General features: G+C 33.7%; 1 protein-coding gene across 1 annotated transcript in view; it reads right to left on the bottom strand.

Moving 5' to 3' along the window:
- The window catches only part of LOC140447582 (uncharacterized), a 369,617-nt gene that overhangs the window by 57,027 nt on the left and 297,043 nt on the right, over positions 1 to 15,547 (bottom strand). Inside the window, exons 8-9 of the mRNA XM_072540314.1 lie at positions 5,112 to 5,288; positions 4,214 to 4,397 (exon numbers count right to left, since the gene is read on the bottom strand). Coding sequence (XP_072396415.1) covers positions 4,214 to 4,397; positions 5,112 to 5,288 — 361 coding nt within the window. The remainder of the gene's footprint in view (positions 1 to 4,213; positions 4,398 to 5,111; positions 5,289 to 15,547) is intronic.

Here is a 15,547-nt window from a genome sequence, read left to right as displayed (position 1 = left end):
TATGTACAGTAACCTAAATAATGAATTTATTCCATTTGGCTTTTACACACTGTATGTGCCAGTTTCTGATTGAAAGTAAATCTACAGCATAAGGACCTCGAAATACTTCTGTTTATACTTATAATTTAAAATTATCTATTGTTGTAAAATAAAACATGTGAGTTTACTACTACATCAATACACTAAAATTAATAAAGGTTTTTCCTATATGCATAAAATCAAAGACGTAAAGGTTAGATAAACGATTATTTGTTTCTGCAGACTCTAAATAAACATTGGGTGCAGACGAAAATAGTGATTAAAAAAAAATGGCAACAATAAAAAATTTAGTTAAGCATAAGTTTCTCAAATTCTGCATAACAATTTGGAATTAGATTCTAGAAAATTAGCTCTTGGAGATATTTTCTCTTATTTTCACCTATTTTTATTTTTTTTTTCTCATATGCGCGTACGTTAATTATATCCAAAAAGATGCATTTTCTTTGTTTTGTTTCGAACGTTAATTTCAAGAAAAGTATTCTGTTTATACGACGTTTTATAAAACAGGCTAAATGGATTTTCTTTTTTAACCATTATCATTTTAACACCTTGACTGCGTCACGTATCCCCAGGGGCATGTGCGTAATTTTTAACTGTGCTGTAGTAAAATTGGTCAAACCGTCGCATCTTGCGGTAGCGATAAAAATGGTATTTGTACGTCGTTTTAAGTGTAACGAAATAGTTATCGATGGCAAATTTTTGCTATCTATGCCTATTTATGGCCCCGGAGACATGTGCCGCACATAAAAAAAATTTTTGTTACTAAGCGTCAGAGACCCCGGGAGGCATGTGTCATTGCCATTCGTTTCAACTTGTAGGTGCTTGTCGCTGTATATATTCAGTTTCAGTTTATTGTAGTTCATTCAAATGTGAGCAGTACTTGTTAAAATGTCGAAAAGAGCAAGATCTATGGTTGATATAGTGAAACAAAAGGTGATAGAAGTTGCAAATGAGTAAACAAGCAGTGATCATAAAAACTTTGGAGAGATTTCTGAAACAAATGCCCTTTTAAATTAATTACAAGATAATACAGGGTTGATTGAAAGTTATGAAAATTTTAATAATGAAAACGAACAACAGTTTATACGAACAGAAATAGAACACTAAATGGATAACGAACAGGCTGATGAACTCGATATGAAGAATGAGCAGACAGCAACTCAATCTTCATCTGATGACGACAGTATCGAATATCCCTTTGACAGTGACGATTTATTGCTAGATAAAAGTTATTTTTCTAAATCTTCTTCATCCTCCGATTTAAATTCTTTACTTTCTAGTGATAACGAAATTATAACTACACCACATGGGCAAGTTCCATCAGACAATAGTGAACAGAGTGCTGAGAATAGTGATAATGTTGAATGGTGTGATTTAGAAGATGTAGATGGTGACGATTCACAGATCGGATAGCCAAGCGGGCTGGGCGGCTGGCTTCTCCTTCGCTTCAATGCGAGAGATGTCAGTTCAATCCCCAGCTCGGTGTACAGAAAACAAAAAGGCTAACGCAGCAGTTTAAAATTCTAAATGAATCTGCGGCTTAGTCTAGAATATGCTGGTATCTGATCGGCCTATGGTGGAGCAGTACGGCAAGAGATAAGGGCTTGCGGCTCGGTGATACTCCTCCATAGATCCCTACCGGAAGGGCGTGTGCCGCCTAAATACCGGGTATATATATATATATATATATATATATATATATATATATATATATATAGATGGTGACGATTTTGTAGTAAGAAAGAATACATTAGTCGGTATTGAACCACATGCGGTACAGAAACCAGTAGACGTTTTTAGTCATTTCGTAACTGATGAAATATTGGATGTTATTGTTAATATAGCCAACATTTATGCTGTTCAACAATTAAATATGCGACACTCAAAAAAATTCAGGTTAAATTTATGGACAGTCACAAACAAAACTGAAATAAGAGCCTTCCTAGGGGTAATAATCGCAATGGGTCTCATTCAGGTACCACATTTAAATTTATATTGGTCTAAAGATGATATATTTTATAATAAATTGATCGCAAAAGTTTTAACTCGAGAGCACTTTTTGTTTTTATTGAAACTTCTATATTTTGAAAATAATGAGACATCTGATACCACTAATAGATTATGCAAAATAGAAAATTTGGTTACGAATTTGATTCAAAATTTTCAAAGAATAATGGAGGGAGACTCCATTTTCGTCAGTACATCCTCAACAAGACTCATAAATATGGAGTGAAGCTATTCAAACTCTGTTCTCCTGGAGGCTATACTTTCAATGTAAGTATTTACACAGGAAAAAATGAACAACAACCAGTTAATGTAGTAACTTTTATTTAGGAATACCTCTCGTTAGAAGATTGTTAGCAGAAAATATGATGTACTGTCGGACTCTACGAGGAAACAGAAAGTAATACCACCTATTTTTAACCAGTCCAAGGAGATGAAGTGAACAGAGGTTATTGGAAAAAATAAAAATGCCTAAGAAAAATTAAGTGGATAGATAAGAGATGTGTGTTAATGATTTCAAGTGTCCCAGTCCATACTAAAGAGTTAATTTCAACAGGAAAGCAGAATAGGCAAAAAGGGGATATTGTGAAACCGATGTGTATATCTATTGATTATAACTCTGCAAAGAAAGGCGTAGATTATTCTGACCGGATGTCATCTTACCATAGATACACTGCTACGTCGAAGCTTCATTCAAATGGTACTGATAAGAAAAAAAAAGAGTTATAATTTTAATATCTCTTATTAATTTTTTTTAGGAAAGTAGTATTTGAGATAATACTCGGAACAGCAACTATTAACCATTGTTAATAGTTTAATTAAGTTAAAAAAAGCGCTTCCAAAAAAGAGTGCATACTTTTACCAAACCTAAAGGACCTGGAAGGAAACGACGAAAGTCATATAGAGGCTGTCAAGTTTAAAAATCTTCAGGTTTAAGTTACCGTGAAGTGGATAAAAAAGTTCGTAGGATTATAAATTTTTGTTCCAATTGCCCTGGTTAACCTGGATATTGTTTGTCTTGTTTTAATAAGACACATAATTAATAAGAAGAAGCAGCAATTACCAATCAATTTTAAAACACCTTTAATTTTATCCAATTACCTCCAAGAGAAAATTTGTTTAGCTCTCTGTGTTATACCGGCTGTTGGCGGCATGTCCTGTTTGAGAGGAAAGTAGATTAATACTTCTATAATAGTTTTCTGTATGTAATATAGGCAAAAGGTATACTTCTGTGTACAAGAGGGCATGGGGGCATAGGGGGCATGTGACGCATAGACCATACGTGTCTCCGGGGGCATGTGACGCAAGATGTTAATTTCGTTCCACATTACGGTATTTCCTTCAGTTTTAATATTGTAGTTGTATCCCCATTCTTTTCGAAGCTTTTTTATATCCAGAAATGACTCAAAAGTATGCTCATAAACTGTTAAAGGCGGATTTGATTTCTTTGCAGTTTTAATTATTATAGATACGTACTGGTGGGGCGAGTATATGGAGCCAGATTTAAGATTCCTTTTAATCTCTTTTTCAACTAGACTGTGCACGTTGTCACCTTCATTTTGGCTATGACCCTTAATAAGAAACTTATATGTTATAACTTTAATAATATAGTGAGTTACTGGATATAAATATAAGGTGGCAATAATTTTTTTTTTATTTTGTCCACAGCAGCTATCCAAGAAAAAGGTTACTTCCGGTTCTTTCTTTGAAAAATTGGCATTTTTGAATATTTTAAAATAATTCATTATGAAAGAATCTATTAGTTATATTGCGACTTAAAATGGCAGAAAAACTGGCTTTAAGGTCATTCTGTACATTTTTTTGAAAATTATTTTTTACACAAATGCTCTCCTTTTACTTTTATCGCCAAATGTTTTAAATGCAGTTTTTAAATATCTGTATCAAAAAATGTCATGAAAAAGCCTTTATTTTACTCATTTCTTGGTCCATTATTCAGGTTTGGATGGGTTTGGGAGAGTAGATTAGCAACGACTAACGAAACACTCTAAAGTCAAAAACTCTATGAACTTTTGCGAGCTATTTGGTTTTAATAAAGTTTAGATTTTTTTGTTCGTTTAAAGCGCATATTTGTGATATACGTTAATTCGTGCTAATCTCACCGACTGTATGTAAGAAATTTTAAACTTTAAATTAAAAATACACATTGTACCTGGTATAGGGTCTTCTTGTCCTGTTGGTTCCTTTGGTTAACTCAACACCTCGAATGGTAGTTGGAGGTGGGCGTGTTGCTCTGGTTCTAGGTCTAGTTGACGTTGCAACTGTGCTTGTTACTGAAGATGGACGTTTCGTTGTTTTCGTCGGTTCTGGGAGTTGAAGCGTTGTGGTTGTTGGCACTAAAATATGGTTGTTATTAGATAAGGAGACTATGGGAATTAAAGTCATAAAAAGAGAAATCATTATATTTTAATTATTTTAAGTGTATTGCACACCAACAACCATTATTTCAGGGTAATATGCAAAAAATTACCCTCTTTGTGGCACAGACCCCTCAGTAAAACGACATTTGTTGTGAGTAGTATAGATCTCTAGAACAAGAACTTTTATTTTATGTAATATAAAGGTTTTGAGTTTATTTTTAAAAAAACTTATTTTGCATTTTTATAAGCAACAAATAAGGATGGTAACATTTAAAAAGGCAGTTTTGAAGGTTATGACATAAGTTTCTTAGTCTCAGATTTGTTTCAAATGCTTTACTTTTTGCTGATAAACGAAAAAAGCGAAAATTTACCGTTTTTTGACTTTAATTCGTTAATAACTAATTAGGTCCAAAAAATCGTCTGCAGGAAACATAAAGGTTTTTATTATAAATATCTATACTACTCAAAACAACTGTCGTTTGCCTGGCGGGGCCAGTGTCACGAGAAAAATTTTAATTCCCTGGACTATAAGACACACTGTACTGGACCAGCAAATAGTCTTTTAGGTTGGATCATGCTTGAAATATTTAATTTCTAACATAAAGATTTACAATACTTAATTTGGTAAACCATACTCTCAAAAACAAGAATCAAAGCAGTACATTTCTGTACAAGTAATAACTAACTTACTTTCACAAGCAGGAGGACTTTGATCGTACTGCCCGTTGGCCAAACACGTTAAAATTGATTGTCCTTCCAAGATAAATCCATTATTGCAACTGTATTGAATACTGGAGCCATAAGACGTTCCATTGGAGATATCAATCACCCCATTAGCAATTTCTACTGGTGGTTCACATTGCAATGCTGTAAAAATAAAATCAATTTAAAAATCAAGTCGATATAAAAAAATAATAATACGAACTCTAGATCTTACAATTCTTAAGCGTATAAGAAGTTTTTAGAGAAAGAAGAATATGAATAATTTTTTTTTCAAACATTGTCGCATCAACCTCTTATGTTATAAGCGACATATATACACATACATGGGATAATTTACTTATAAATATTAAATTTGGTTAAATATACTAATGTCTTTAAGGAATTTTACCAATTGTTCAATTTTACATTTTCTCCTAAGATTTTACTTGTTGATCCGATGATGTGGTTGGTCTGTGGCCCATTATATGCCTGTGGGTAGGTCAGATATGTCCTAGACGAAGTCGAGTAATAACGACTTGATCAGCTCTGTTGGAAATTTGATATTTCCACAGTTTTACATATGTTTTCACTTCGCGAAGTTTTGAAGTTGAACTGTCCTACTGGTTTTGCTACAAATTTTCGACCTTCACTTTAACAAATGATTATAAGTCATTTAGCACTACCTTCACAACGGTTTCACTGTTTCTTGCTTGTTAGGCATTGTGGTCCGCTTCTTCATTCCCTTTAAGTCCAACCTGTGAAAAACCCCATAGAAATTGTACAGTATGGTTTAAGGTTTTTAGTTTATACTCAAGTGTAATATTTGAAGTAACAATAGCTGCCCTAACTCCAGTAGATGTTTTAGAGATATCTGTGTGTAAGTATCAAAGGCATCAAAGGCAGAAGAAGCGTAGGTAGACGTAAAATCTCGTGGCTACGCAATCTCCGTGAATGGTTTGGATGCAGTCCAATTGAACTATTCAGGCACGTAACCAACAAAATTATAATTGCCAGAATGATTTCCAATCTCCGATAGGAGCGGAACATGAAGAAGAAGAAGTGTGTATAAGTAAGAAAATTTTTTTTGAAGTTTTTTGATGAAGGTATGTTTTATTAAGAAGTAGGAAGTATCGTTCTTTCTAAAGATATTTAAGGATCTGTCTTGATAGAGGAATGCTTATTGTCCAAGGAGGAGGAATTGTTATAGAGTTTCACATTCCTATTTTCAGTATGGAAGTTTTTAAAACCATCAGTGAATATGTTGTATCTAGTTAGATTGTTCGGATTAAAATTAGCGGCAAATGCATATGTCAAAGTTAAATGCATCCTTCTATATTTACGAGGTGCCTCTCCAGTTTCTGCGCTCAAACTTTCTGTTGGACTGGTCCAGAGTGGTCCTGTGGCTATTCTTAATGCCGTATTTTGAATAACGTCAAGGTAATGTAATAAAGATTTTTTTGCAGATGCATATAGTATGGAACCGTAATCTATTTTAAATCGTATTAGGGTTTTATAAATATAGATTAAGCAGTTATTAGTCCACTACATAGTTTTAATTAGAGAGAGTTTTTATCAGATTGATTACATTTTGGCATGTTTTTTAATCTGAAATAATATGTTTTTTCCATGTTAGTTTTGTATCGAAGATCATTCCTAAAAACCTAACGTCATCAGCGTAATTTATAATTTGGTTATATAATTTTAGCTGTGGTTTAATTGGATCACATTTCTTTGTAAATAACAAGTACTTTAATTTGCTGAGTAAAAACTGAAATCCTGTTTTCTTCGACCTGAACTGAGAATATGTTTTTCCCTAAAGATATTAACATCAGATCATCTGCATATAATCTGCCCCGAACCAAGCTAGATTTTGATGGTATAATATTATTTATGGCAATTAAAAATAGCGTTGAACTTATTACAGACCCTTGAGGGGTGCCATTTGCTTGATGTCTCATTTAAGATGTGCAGTGGTAAACCCTTACTTGAAAATTCCGTTAATTAAGAAAATTTAAAATATAATTAATAATATTACCTCTAAAATTCCATGTGTGAAGTGTTCTGATAATATCATAACGCCATGCCGTATTAAATGCTTTGGTAATATCTATGAACACTGCAATTATTTTCCTGTTTATTCGTAAAAGATTTTAGGATTGCAGACTCTTAATTCATGAGGTTGTCAGTAGTAGTTCGATATTGTCGAAATCCCCTTGGCTTGTTTACCAGGAGGTAATTTTCTTCTAACATCCGTAGCAATCTTTTGTTAACTATTTTTTCAATGACTTTGCACATTACATTGGTGAATGAGATGGATCTATATGAGAAAATTTCAGTTCGTGCATTGTTAGGTTTGAGAATAGGTAGCGGAGAAGAGGGAGACTTGATCATATGGGAGAATTGATCACTCTTTAAAATTTCAGTAAATAAACAGCCTAGAATTATAAAACCAGCAACATAGCGTAGCTGTTAGTATGGCAGTAGATCTCATGTAATTAGGTTTTCGTTAGAATATACAACGAAGAGCACGTGTTCTGAATTATTTCAAGTTGATTTTCTTTACTATTTCTTTAGCTGAGTGTTTCGTATAATTTTTATTTAACACCATAATTATTTAGTTTATGTTTTGCATAGTTTGCAGTGAGTTCTAGTGTGTTGTCATATTTTTATAAACTAAAATAATAAAATGGCCTCTTGGGGGTGACTTGATTCCTTCTTATCTGGGAGATATAATCCCGGGATCAAGTCTCCCAGAAACTCCTTATAGATGAATGTTTTTTATTTTATAGATACGCCACGTCAATATAAAAGGAGGGAAGGAACCAAGAAAAGAACACCAGTCGACAGCCAGAGGTTAAAAGAAGCTATTTTAGACGTTATTAATAACGGTACGTCTCTCAAGGGAACGGCAAGTCGTTTTCAAATAAATATTATGACATTAAAAAAATACGTTCGCAGACAAGGATCTGAAAATGTTGAAATATCCTTCTCCACTGATTACAAGAAGGCTCAAATATTTACAAATGCAGAGGAAAATATGTTTAAAAATTATTTAGATGTTGCCAGCAAATTACACCATGGCCTTACAAGAAAACAAGCAAAAGAACTGGGGTACGACTTTGCCGTAAGAAATAGTAAAAAAATACCTGCTTCGTGAAATAAACATAAGCAAGCCAGTTACGTCTGGTTATACGGATTTCTGAAGAGGATGAATACCCTATCACTACGCTCTCCGCAAGCAACTAGTCTTTCTAGAGCAACTAGTTTCAACAGAAATAATGTATTAAAATTTTTCGGAAATTTAAAGACTGTTCTTGAAACCATGGAATTGGACCAGAAGCAATTTGGAGCGTGGACGAAACTGGACTTTCCACTGTCCATAAGCCAAAGAAGATCATTGCATGCAAATGTGAAAAGCACGTTGGTAAAATTACGTCAGAGGAACGTGAAGCAACAGTAATTGTTTGTTGTGCAATCAATGTAATTGGAAACCATATACCGCCTTTTATGGTTTTCCTTCGAAAACTTTGGCAAGATCGCATGATTGATAGTAGCCCACCAGAGAGCACCGGCGTAGTTTATGAAAGTGGATGAATGACCGCTTCTAATTTTATCAAATTTTTGGAACATTTTTAAAAACATGTAAATGCGACTACCGACAATAAATGTTTAATCAGAATGGACAATCATGATAGCCACGTTACTCTCGAAGCCATAACGTATGCCAAAGAACACGAAATAATTCTTCTTACCATACCACCACACACGTCGCATAAGCTCCAGGCGTTAGACAGCAGTGTATTTGGCCCTCTCAAGAGTTTCTATAATACTGCCTGTGATGATTGGATGGTGACCCACCCAGGAAGGACAATTACAATATACGAAGTCGAAGGATACGTAGCTTATGCTTTCCCGTTAGCATTTACTCCACGTAATATTGAAAGTGGATTCAGAGTTACGGGCATATGGTCTTTCAATTCCAATATTTTTACCGATGAAGATTTTATGTCGGCGTATGTTACTGATCGCGAAGATCCGGAAAAAAATTCCACTTTATCTCAGTTTGATAATGCAACACCAGCAATAGATAACAATAACGAACCCTTCACGTCTACTGGCACTTTTACCACCCCTGAAATAATTAGACCATCTTCCTCAACTGGATCGATTTCACATAATCAACAACTACGACGAACACCACTAGAGGAAAAAAACCAGCCTTCTACTTCTACTGGTACTTTTACCATACCTCAAATAATTAGATCTCATCCTGTAAATGGAGATACTTCATAAAACGATGAGCTACAACAAATATCAATGGAGCACAATAACCAACCTTTCACTTCTGCCACTTTTAGTAGCCCAGAAATAATTAGACCTCATTCTAAAGCCGGTCCCAGGACTTCAAAAAAGGGTAGAAAGCGAGCAACTACGAAAATTCTCACAGCTAAACCAGAAAACTTGCGCTTGAAGCTAAAGTTAGAGCTAAAGAAGAAAAAAAAGAGCAAAAGGCCAAAAATAAATAAACAAAAACTTAAGGATTTGAGGGAATCTTCAAGTTCGGGAGGCAGTGACATTATGCTACCATCGTCAGAGTCTGAATATGATCCTAATGATGAAATGCAAGTAGAGACAGATACTGAATATGAATCATAAGCAGGTGACGAGTTTGAATTGAGTGTGCAAGATTGGGTAATTGTAAGCTTTATCTCCGAAAGAAATTTAGTCCATCGTTACGTAGGATAGATACCGGGAAGAAAGAACGAGGATTAAATTAAATTTGACCAAAAAAGAGATGACAAAGCCTTTAAGTGGCCAGAAAAAGAAGACATGGGTGAAGTCGCAAGTGACCAAATTTTAAAAAAGTTACCAAGCCCGACTTTTAGAAGCTACAGTAAGCGCATAGGGTGTTTTGTCTTTCCTAAATCAATGAGAATGTTCAATATTCAACAATAATTTTTTGTTTACTTTTATACCTTTTTGAATATAATTTTCTTCCAGAAAGTATTTCTATTTTTAATAATATTATTTGTTATGTCATGACTGAGTAAAGATAGGTTTCAGCATCCAATTTTGGTTTTTTTTTTAGATTGTAAATCTGGAAAGGTATAATCAAGTCACCCAAACACAAGGATCAAGTTTCCCGAAGTACGGGGAGACATGATTAGATTTTCTCTATTACTAGGTTCTACAAAAACTCGTTATTTATTAGCAGTATATATTTCGCGTTTATAACACCCAAAACTTTGATAAATTTATAATGTTCCACTAAATTATTAAGTTTCTAGATCGGTTATAAAAAAATTTATCTGAAAAAATGTATCGGTGGGATCAAGTCTCCCTTTTCTCCCCTATAATTATTTAGTTGCTCCAGGAAGCGGAAAAGACATTATTTAACGATATTCTATTAAAAATTTTTAGAAGAACACATTTAGCGTTGTCTGGCATTTTTTCAAGAATATAAAGTATATTATCAGGTCCAAGAGTAGAGTTTTTAGAATAGGAGTATTAGTAGTATTAAGGGCAATATGTAAATATTTAATGTATAACTGACACTATACATTTTTCAAACTCTAATTTATAGAGTATATATATAATAGGTTTAATTATTATAGGGTATAATATTTACTATGTTGTAATTTCTCTTATCTTATAATTTTACTAAAAATTGTTGAGGTAGCAGATGTAGCAAAGACCGTTCTAATAATCGTTTATGTTAATACCTTCCCTTAACATGTTCTCAGCTAACAATACCTATTTCGCTAAAGTTAAAACGGTGAAGGACATCTAAACAGCACCTTCGTAGAAAAGCTATAAGATTATACGTGCTTTTCATGGCATTCTTAACATTCATTCCATTCGCACATGTTTACCCTTCTACACGCATAAGTGCTTTGCTGTCTACCCTTTGGGACAATCTTTACAAATAAGGGTTTTATAAACTGAGGTCGACCGTTCGTCCTGGGAGATTTCACGATTTTATTTTTGTGCGAGATCATTTGACAGGGCTTTAAGCTCTACTTGTTCGTTTGTAAAATACCGGACTGTGTCTGATGCCGGCGGCCATCAACTGTGATATTATTGTGTTGTCTTTTTAAAAATCATTAGAATATATGCATAATTAACGCATTATTGTTATCTGGAGTGCAATATTTCAATTTCTAGAAGAGAACGAAGAATAGATATTATAGAACTATACAGAGCATTCGATAATAGTCCTGGGAGCCGAGACATCAATGAAGGATTTTGAGCATTAATTAGTGAATTTTTGAAACCAGCACAGCATGATGAAGAGCAATACATGGAATAACTTCAAGGTGCGTGAAACTTCAATTTGTTTGTTATCATTTTTGTTATGGCACTTTGAAGTTGCAAAAACGGTGTTTTTTAATAATTTTTATTGTATCACGTCAACTTTTTACGGTAAAATTAGTACAGTATACTAAAAGTTAAAAAAAACTTTAATTTAAGTTATTCTACACTAAATTTGACTCAATAATTTATGTAAAATTAATGATTGAAGGTACAAAAATGTCAATTGTTTGCCATTTTTTATTTTTGAAGTACCTTCTTTTTTTTATTCAATTTATTAAATCTCCTAAACTACTTGACATTTTGTAATAAAAATAGACACGTTACTTTCTTGTTCTGAAAGAATTTTTTATACAAAAGAAATAACAAAATCTAAGCGCACAGAAAAATTTTAAGGGGGGGTGTGCAGCTTTAAATCTCCACAAACTTTTGAGTACGTTCAAATCAAATGAATTTTGTGGTATCCTTAGTTTAACACATTATTTTTTAAACTTTTTTGCCTCCTATCACTTTTTTCAAAAAACTAGTTTTTTCCTAGTTGGCCATAAAATTACAATTAGTTTCTACGGATACAATAATTACAAACAGTTCCATCAATAATAGTCAATAATTTGAAGCTATCATTTACTGTGTCAATAAGATTAATATTAAAAATTTAAATATTACAATGGCCTACACATTTTAGGAAATGACAGATATGCATTTAACTTTGGGTAAGTTGGATCAGATTAAATTATCATCATCATCATCATCAATGACGCTACAACTCTTCGTGAGTCTTTGCCGCGTTTACTATTGCCTTCCATGTTTTTCGGTCCTGTGTCAGTAATTCCCATTGTCGCACTCCCATTTTTTGTTAGAACTTCTAGATTTTCTTCTAGATTAAATTATGATTTCAATAAACTATCGGGAATATCGTAGGTGAATGTAAAAGGAAATAGTGCAGCAGCCGTAAGGCATTATGCAGTAAAATACCCCAATCGAAATACACCCGACAGACGATTATTTCTGACCATTAATCGTCGTTTACGGGAAACGGGTACATTCCAACCGCTTGCTGGCAATAGTGGTCGTCCAATAATGGATGCAACTGATGAAGAGATTTTAGAAATCATTGAAGAAGTCCCTGGAACAAGTACAAGGGTAATAGCTGCTCAACTAAATATTACTCACATAAGGGTTTGGAGGCGTTTGAAGGATCAGCTGCTTAAACCCTATCACTTAACAACGGTTCAAGAATTACTGGTTGAAGATTATCCTAAAATGATTTAATTTTGCGATTGGTTGTTAATGGAAAACACTCGAAATGTTAATTTTATTAGAAATATTTTGTTTACCGACGAGGCTACCCTCAGTAAAAATGGAATAATAAACCATTATAACGAGCACATTTGGGCCGACAAAAATCCTCACCAAAAAAACGACTAATCGACAAAGGACTTTCAAAGTTAATGTTTAGGCAGGAATTGTGAATAACAATCTAATAGGCCCAGTATTTCTTCCCAACAATTTAAATGGTGATAATTATTTGCCGTTCTTGGCAAATGATTTACAAGAGTATTTGGAAGAAGTGAATATTGCAATAAGGCAAAATATGTAGTTTCTACAAGATGGCGCTTCACCGCATTACAGTAATGAAGTCCGGGAATACCTTTGCAGGCAGTATCCTGGTCGGTGGATTGGAAGGGGTCGTGACGCACCTATTTCTTGGTCACCCAGAAGTCTAGGTCTTAACCCCATGGGTTTTGCTTCTTTTTTTTTTATTTTGCTTTTTTTTGCTCCTTTTGCTTTTGGGGGTTTATGAAAGAGAAAGTGTATTCTGTAACAATAGAGGACAAACAACACTTGAGGGTAAGAATAATTGAAGCTGCAAATCAATTTCGTCAGAAAAATATGATTTTTCAGCGCATTCGGTTTTCCTTTTTAAAACGATACCGAATGTGTATTGAAAAAAAAGGGGGTCATTTTGAACATTTATTGTAATATCATATTTATAGAGGTTTTAACATTTTTTGTACTTAATTAGTTGCAAGTAATTTTTTAAATGTTAATGAAAAGGTAACTCAATAAAAACTGTTTTTTGAAAAAAGTGATAAGGGGCAAAAAAATAAAAAAAAAATAATGTGTTAAACTAATGATGCCACAAAATTCATTTGATTTGAACGTACTCAAAAGTTTGGGGAATTTAGGGCTGCACACCCCCCTTAAAATTTTTCTGTGCGCTTAGATTTTGTTGTTTCTTTTTATGAAAAATGCTTTTAATACAAGAAAGTAATGTGTCCATTTTTATTACAAAATATCAAGTAGTTTAGGAGATAATGCAAAAAAACAATTTTTATTTTGTAACTTCAAAGGGCTGTAACTTTTTTTGTGTACATTTTTGTACTAAGGTAAGTTGGATTCAATCAATTTATTTTTGTCCCCGGAATGCGTGATTTAATTTATGACATACCTTTTTGAAACACCCAGTATTGTTACACTATTAATAACTTGATATTAGCTACTTAATACAATAACAACTATAAACATTAAAATTCAAAATACTACTGTTTTAAATTGTCAAAAGCATTCTGTTTATATAAGGAGGTAATATGCAAAGTAAGATGTACCAACGCATTGTTCTGTTGTAGCCAAAGTGGTTTATTTTATATGATTCATGCCAAAAAAAATATTACCAATGAAAGAAGCATGTTAAAACCCACCTTTATATGCAAAACAACTTATTTCTACTATACTGGTTAATGCTAACCAGCTTTTTTCCAAGCAACCAATAGGAACTCTGCAACTGCCACACGGCTGACTCAGTGAGTCTTACAAATTTGAGGTTATGTGGGTTCATTGTTTATTGGTAAAACAATTAGTAATTACTTTATTATTTAAAGGATAATGGATGTGGCAGATGGAAGTGTAAGTGCCGATAAAGGAAATAAGGGGACTAGAAAGAAAAGAGTTACAGGGGGAAAAAGGAAAGTGAACAAATTACCCGGTATGTAGCTACTAAAAAAATCCCAGTTTTTGTACCGTTTATGCACAATAATAAACGTTTAACGTAAGTAAAAATAAGGCCTATTTACATCTTCGCTTTTAAAGAAGAGTTTGATTCATACAACACAAGTCAAAAGACAGGCCTAGGTCAGTAAACGAAAACAAAAAGAAAAAACCTGGACCTGAGCGAAAGTACTCAATACAATATTTTTTTCAACTGTCTTTGATGCTGAAAATTTTGTACATTTAAAGCTTTTTCGCACTGTTATTGCTATTGAAGAAACTACAATTAAAACATAGCCAAATAAGTGCATTTTGAGTTTGCTTTTGAAGGAAATAGAAAAAGTACTGTACCAAAAATAAAAAGTATCTGAAAAAGAAAGGTATTGAAAATACATAAGAAAGCTTAGATAATTTGGAATCTATGGTATTCTAAAAACTAGCCTTCCAGGAATCTGGGAGGGTGTACAGCCTTAAAAGAGTTCGAAAACCTGACTGGATAGTAACTGCACTGGTGCGCGGAGTCAAGGATCCCACAGGGACCAACCAAAGCTTGAATATGGCGCACACTACCAATCGGGTACACCCTGTACAATCAGCAATCAGTATTCGCCAAATCAGAGTACGCGCTTTAAAAAGTGCTCGTATTTCTGATTCAACGAATATGGATTCCCAGCTCTACCAACGAGGAGGTTTGTACTAGAATGATTTTATATGGTAAGGATGAAACACGACGTTCACCCAAACGCAAATATAACTAAGGGTCGCTTATAGAAGATTTGGAAGACTCGAGTTGCACACTCTTCAGCCAATTACGTCTGGCAAACGACGGGCCAAGCAAAACCACAATTGCAGAACTGAATCACATTACAGAAGATAGGAGTCCAACAGATTATATCTCAGTAGTGAGGTAAGTATTAGTAAACTAAGTAAAATATTCACATGGGTTTTAAGTAATCTGCCTCCGATACTTACAGTATGTGCTACTTTTTCAAAGAACAAATTAAAAGTGCACCAGCACAGTCTGCTGAAAAGACGCAGCTGATGGTTGAAAAGCAGATTTATTCAAGAAGAGCAAAGGCGTTTTATCAGTACATGGAAATGGATGTTTCTCATTCTGTTAACCT

Source organism: Diabrotica undecimpunctata, chromosome 8, assembly GCF_040954645.1.
Source record: "Diabrotica undecimpunctata isolate CICGRU chromosome 8, icDiaUnde3, whole genome shotgun sequence".
Taxonomy (NCBI): Eukaryota; Metazoa; Arthropoda; class Insecta; order Coleoptera; family Chrysomelidae; genus Diabrotica; species Diabrotica undecimpunctata.
The sequence above is the reverse complement of the archived record's forward strand: the minus strand, read 5'-3'. Positions and strand labels throughout refer to the sequence as shown.